The sequence below is a fragment of the Pyrenophora tritici-repentis genome, chromosome 6 (assembly GCF_003171515.1).
Source record: "Pyrenophora tritici-repentis strain M4 chromosome 6, whole genome shotgun sequence".
Taxonomy (NCBI): Eukaryota; Fungi; Ascomycota; class Dothideomycetes; order Pleosporales; family Pleosporaceae; genus Pyrenophora; species Pyrenophora tritici-repentis.
In genome coordinates, this window is record NC_089395.1 from 1,594,176 (window position 1) to 1,600,854 (window position 6,679).

General features: G+C 50.6%; 2 protein-coding genes across 2 annotated transcripts; one reads left to right on the plus strand and one right to left on the minus strand.

The window, feature by feature from the left end:
• Positions 1–233: 233 nt before the first annotated feature.
• PtrM4_118300 (MARVEL domain containing protein) lies at positions 234–829 on the minus strand (the record flags this gene model as incomplete). Its single annotated transcript, XM_066108299.1, has 3 exons — positions 234–499; positions 559–681; positions 748–829. The coding sequence occupies 3 exons, from the start codon at positions 827–829 to the stop codon at positions 234–236; spliced, it is 471 nt and encodes a 156-aa protein (XP_065961484.1).
• Positions 830–3,835: 3,006 nt separating this feature from the next.
• PtrM4_118310 (Dimer-Tnp-hAT multi-domain protein) lies at positions 3,836–6,378 on the plus strand (the record flags this gene model as incomplete). Its single annotated transcript, XM_001935161.2, has 2 exons — positions 3,836–4,287; positions 5,970–6,378. The coding sequence occupies 2 exons, from the start codon at positions 3,836–3,838 to the stop codon at positions 6,376–6,378; spliced, it is 861 nt and encodes a 286-aa protein (XP_001935196.2).
• Between the last annotated feature and the right edge of the window lie 301 nt (positions 6,379–6,679).

Below are 6,679 nucleotides of genomic sequence, written 5' to 3' on the forward strand. Positions count from 1 at the left end.
GCAGCTCACTATATTGGTCAAATTCATATCGCACGCATTCTCCAACATATTCAAAAAATATCATAATCATGTCTTAAACACTAGAGAGAAACCCGACACAGTCTACGTATCCCGATCAGCCATCCATCATGTACATCGTTATCTAATCCATAGCTTGACCATCTACCCAGTCTTCAAATCCCAAATCCCAAGTTCGCTAAATGCATCACATCATTTCCACACATCCGCTCCCCTCACACAAAACTACCCTTCTCAGTCGTCGGCACAACTTGATACACACACTTGACCGGCTTCGACAACTGCATGCCCAGAAACGTCGCTGTAGCTGCCCAGTTAACAAAGTTGAAGCCGGTGAAGGCAGCGTTGACTTTGACTATGGTGCATGTGCTGGCATCGCAGTACTTTGACTTTGTTGTGAGTACTGCCAAGGCAATAAGAGCGGCTAGGTTGACGAATGCAACGAGCCAGTCAATGCCGAAGGCGAAGAAGAGTTTGGGTGCTACGGGGGAGTTAGTATGTTGACGACGAGTTGTGCGATGGGGGAGGGTTAGAACGTACATCGCCATAGGGTGGTTCCCTGGACAGGCGCACAGCATACGCCGATGGTGGATACGCAGGCTGCGAAGAGAGAGATGGCGACTTGAGCTGAGGGGTGTGTTGTAGGGGTACAGTAGTTGAAGACTGAATCGGCATCGGGTTAGAACTCTGCTCATCCCACGTAAGAAGGGTGGTGGAGGATGGACTTACGATAGCTTGCAAGTGCAAGATTAACAACCGTGAAGATACCCTGGGAAACCCGCAGCGACTGAATAGCCTCAACGTGTGACATTTTCGCTTGCGTGCAAAGAGATGAAAGGGAGTAGAAAGCGACGCAGTAAGCAGCAGTTTCAAGAAGTGGTGCGATGAAGAAGCTGACAGAGCGAGAGCGAGAGCGAGTAAGAGATATAGTGGCTGGAAGGTAACAAAACTTATGCAGACGCAAAGACGGGGCGCTCAAATATTTGTGCGCGCAAGGCTGCCCATCTCTCAAACCTCCAGCACAATGACGTTACATCCAGATTGTCAGCGCTGTCAGCCTTGGGGCGGACTTGCGATGCCGCATATGCGACTTTTCAAAACAGAGTGGATCCCTTTTAGGCCTTGCAGGTAGATCTCGGGATGGGGGCCATGTTCTTTCCTAGGGCGGATGTGTGATCTGTGCCACATACATAAGGGGGGAAAGCATCTCAAACGCGTCAACATGCATGTGAGCTTCCCGAACCCCGGGCGCAAGTGCACAGCCGCAAACCAGGGATTCCATGGGCTTACTCATGAGCGGGAGGCGAGATGTCTGTCGTCGTCCAATGGTCAGTTTCAGCTGGTTTTAGCCGTGCAGGTGGCTAGTGATAATGCCTCAGAAAAGGGAGGTCCCCCCCCCACATCGTGTGACTGGTCTGTACTACCTGCTAAGCTTTCCCTAAAGGGTGGCCTAAGGTTAGAGCCGCAAAAGCTTCTCTCGACTGCGTAGCTTACCTCTTGTGGTTGGTAATTTTGCGAAGCTTGGAATTTTCTCGTCGCTGGTTTCGTAGCCCGGCCGGTTGTTGAAACGAACGTTAATGGGATATGACACCGGCGTGATGCACTGTGTGGCTTGTCATTGTTCTGGAAACGTGCCGGAAAACTAAAACAAGAAGGTAGAGCGGTTTATTCGCATTATGCATCGTATCATCACGGCGGCTTTTGCACGAACGACCGCTTTCACCAGCCGGGGGGGCGACAAGCCACTTTTTTCTTCTTTTCTGAATCCACTTCCTACACTATGCTGCTGCGCCACCAAAAGTGGAAAGCACTACCAAATTAGGATCGCCAATCTGGTAACATGCTAAATGCATACATGTTCAAGAGGATTGTGGGGAATGTATAAGCACTAGGCTTGGCGGGGTAACAAGTAAAATAGGTAGGATGGCAGAAAAATGGGCTTCGGCTTCCGAAAGATGGCGATCACGTTGGTAGTCGTCAACGGCGTCGCACAACCATCGGTGGCCTGTGCTGATCCACGTGCCGAACTTCCGGTCCATGTAACTATCAATCAACCACCACCCATGCCACAACCCCAAGCATCTGTTCCAAGAGGCGAGTGCGAGCATGCGCTTCTGTGCCTGCATTTTGAGACTTGCCCAAGAACAGTTGAGCCTTTTCCTTTCCGTGAGTTTAGCGCTTGGAAACTGACTAGCCGGGACCTTAATGCTGGAGTTTCGCACCGTGAGGCTCAAGACGCACGTGCCGCCGTCGGTTTCCAATTGTGTGCTTTCACGTTGTCCTGCAGGGAACCCCCCGACTGCGATTGCGATGCTGTCATCCATGCGGATCTGGCGCGGTTTGACACTTACCCGCTGCCATCTCGAGGCGCGCTGGACCCGCGAATCTCGGTGACTAAGGGGCCGCAACGAGAAAAAGGGTCCAGCTAATTCGGAAGAGGAATAAACGCTTGTCTCGGGCAATTGGCCGTTGTAGGACCCCCTCACACCAATTGTCAACTATCAATTGTCAACCCTGGGGTTTCATTTTGTCTCAACTTTTCCCCCTTGGAAACCCCCAGCTATCATCCACGTGCTGCTCGCACCATTGGGCTGGAAGATTGGGAGAGGTACCGACTTTTGTGCATTGTTTTCATCTAGGCCAAACCGACAAACATTGCTGTTATCACTGGCGTACCCAGGTGGTTTACCCTAGCACACGTCGACTGCTACACGCTACACTTTTGGAATCCATGCTGGGCTAGGTACACCAGGTACGTCACGGCACGTAACGGCAGTGTCAAGCAGGACGCCTTGTAAATGGAAATACCATCAGGTGCACGCACAAGCCCAGGTTCAAGCTACCAATGTCCCTGACAATGATTAGATGTCGGGCGCCTATGGCCGCCTCGGTGGATATGTGGGGAAAGGCCGAAGATTCCTGCCGCATCTGATCGTAGCGGGAGCATTTGCTCTCCGTGTCTTCAGATACAGCTCCAATTATACTGACCTCCGAAAGTATCTACGTAGTCTGACATGTTGATAGTTGTAGAAGCCCGAAGTTTTTACATAATGGCGACGCCTCTCTATTCATAGCATGACGAAACATGCGCTCAGTAAGACTATCAATTTGGACCCGGACAACAACAGGAATATTGCCAAAATTCTTGTTGGCTTACATTGAACATCACGAGCCTGTGTCTGGGGTCGCATAACTGCATGTGCTAGAGTGCTCGAGCACAATTTTTCCCTAAGGCTTTACCTCACAATGCCCTAACTGTTTCACTACCATTCGTCGGCCTAATGCAACACCTGAATACCGCCATCAGCTAATATTGCGGGAGTGATTAGCGCCCAGGCACTACCGAACGCCTTAGACGCTCAGTCCATCTGGTGGTCCCAGCCCGAGAAACGGTAGCCTCAGCCTACATGCATTCGGGCAACGAACCATCCAAACCACGCACAAGTTTCTAGTTCTTCGGCGCTACACAGGAACGCATGAAACTGCAACCATGAGGGAGGATGGAGCAGATGACGGGGACCACTTTGGGGCCATGCCGGACTCCACTCTGTTCAGGGACCAAATGTCACTTGGACGCAAAGCCACTGACGATGCTCACTGCATCGAGAGAGAGGCAGAGTTGTATAAGAGAACAAGTATTCTCCTCAGTTTGAAGAGCATCACAATCATCAGCTTCTCACTTCACTCCTCCACTCAACAATCATCACTTCGATCACTCAAGTCTTCAGATTTTGATAATCTCCAAGTCTTTACTTTCACTCTAAACACTTTTCACCAAACCAACAAACCAACTCAACCAACCAACTCCACCGCAAACATGCAGTTCTCCATCATCGCCATTGTCTTCGCCGCTACCTTCGCCGCTGCCACCCCCAACCCGGGTGCCATGATGACCAAGCGTACCTGCGGTACCCTCACCGGCACTCCCCTCAAGGTCTGCCAGACAGCCTGCAAAGCCACCTGCACCGTTGCCACCGCGGGCATTGCCTCCACACTCTGCAACGCGGCCTGCACAGCGGGTCCCCTCAAGCGCGACCTCGAGGCTGGCGACGAGGAGGACATCTACAGCATCGCCGCCCGCTCCGCCGAGCCTGAAGCCGACCTCGCCCGCCGCATGGCCGAGGCTGAAGCCGACCCTGAGGCTCACGTCGACATGCTCGTTGCCCGCGTCACTGGCCAGCAGGTCTGCAACATCGCTTGCGATGTTGCCTGCAACTCCACCGTCCTCGCTCTCGCACAGACCAAGTGCCTCCAGGTCTGCAAGGGAAAGTGCGCCCCGTAAACGGGTCGTTGTCTTCTCGACCTTTCCATCCGGCATCAAAAACAACACACACACATACATACACACGAAATCTTAGAGCGGAACATGGGGGTTTCTTCTCTCCATGCGGGTTAGCAATGTTTTCAGAAAAGCAGATCTTCAACCTCTGTGAGCTGGGACATCAGGCCTTGAGTTAGCTGGTTCTACTGGAGCTTTTCCATCTCTTCTGGTTTTGTTTGTTTGTTTGCTTGTTTGCTTTTTTGGCTGTCTTTTGGTCGGGTCCAATCTTTTTTCTTTGATAGCGTTTAGAGTTTAGAGATTTTCGGCTTTTTTGTACACGAGATAGATACACGAAAGATAGATTTGATGGGAGAGAGTGTGAGTGATTAGAAAAGGGTTTTCTTGTAGATGGTAGATTAGCTGATCGGAATCTATTACTTGATAAACCACCAATACGCTTTTGTTTTCCCGCTTTTGACTGTGTGATGTTCTAAGAAGTCGGATTTCTTGATAAACATGGGCGTGGAGAGGCGAGATGGGGGGAAGGACTGGGTTTGGATTCTGATCTCTTGGCGTCGCTACCTATAGTAGTGGTTCAGGGGCATACGCTTAGGTGCAAAGCGGAATATCCTGTATTCATGTATTAGTATAACCAAATATCTAACTTTAGAAATAACACGACATACGCAGCAGACTTCTTTACCGGCATCAACATGTTCCTTGTAACATTGGGCATTGCAGCTCCTTTTAATATTGCCTTGAAAACACGTCCACCCAATGAGCTTGTTTCCCTCTTGGTAACATATGCCACATATTTCCTGGGTAGCCTGAGCTTTCGAGCCAGGGAGTATCGCAAGTGCTGTCGCGATAATTGCGATAAATAGCTTCATAGTTGTAATAGTTATTGCGAGCTAAGTGAAGGTTGTGATGTATTAGGAGGATATGACGGTAAAAATATAGAGGATTCTCGTGGAATTGTATGATATAAGCAAGAACAATCTTAGTAGTGCTGTTTTTGAAACGGATACTTAAGGGGCTATTATAGCTTTATCCTTTAGTCAGTGTATGATCGCAGCTCCAGGGGGGTCCCTTTGTTGGCCGAGACAGATTTCCCGAAGGCGGCGGTCAGCTACTTGACCGCCCACCTGAGCAATCTGTCCATACGACACAAATATCTAGGCACTATGGCTGGGCGTGCGGGGTGTCGATTTGCTTGGTCCGGGGGAGCATACTTGTCAACGAGCGAGCCGGCTCGCTCAGCTCGCTCGGCTTGGACGTTTTGACCAAGCCGAATGAGCTGAGCGCGCAATGCGCGCTTGCAAGCCGAGCGAGCTTAGGGATAGGCGCTCGCTCAGTCAGCTTGCTTAGCTTGGTTAGATGGGGCGGTTGGAAACTTGGGGCTGAAGGACTTGGTGGAGGGGCAATCTCACGATGATTTTTAGGTGTAGTGCGTAAGTTCGAAACCTAGTTATAACATAAAATACACTCTTTTTTGCTATATTTCTAGCAAATAAGCTACTAAATTTCCGGCTAACCGCCTGGCAACAATATTCTCCTTTTGCGACACTTCACTTACTACTTATCACCCACCACACTCATCTATACTCCATCAACGCGTCTCTATTTGCAGCTACTATCTACCTCGCCGTTGCTATAATGCCAGCAAAAAGAACACGCGTTAATGCTCCAGAAATCGCGGCAACTTTATCAACAACTTTATTGAGCCTGCAGGGCTTACGGAGAACGAGGAAGATGAATATGAGGCTTGGAAACGCAGCGAACCGATCGCTGGCGAGGGCGTCGACCCTATAAAATACTGGGTAGAACTCCGCGATCGCCACCCTAGCCTTAGCAAATTTGCTATCGACATGCTATCAATCCCAGGCTCAAGCTGTGAGTGTGAGCGCTTATTCAGCGAGCTGGGTGACCTCCTCGAGCCCCGTCGGCGCAGCATTTCTCCGCAACTTCTAGCAGCAATACAGTGCGATCGACGATGGATAAGAGCTGGATTTGGCAGTGGTGAGGTGCCTGTAAAGGGGGTTATCAGCGATGAGGAGATGGACGCGAAATACGGTGTACATAAGTGGGATATTAGCTGAGAAACTCAACACCAAGGTTTCTATATAACTTTCCTAATCGGGACTGAGCCCATCAAGCCGAGCGAGCTGACAGCCCTGTTTCAGCCAATCCGAGCGAGCCGAGCGAGCTGCTGGCCTCCGCTCAATTGGCTGAGCAAGCCAATTGGCTGAGCTCGCTCAGCTTGCTCATTGACATCTGTGCGGGGGAGGTTAGCCGACGGTCCTTCAGTTTGGTACGCCGGGGATGGGTATCATTGCACCGTCAAGGAGATGAAAACTTCGCGGCTCAGTCCGACCAGCGGTATAGTTGTTGATACATGTA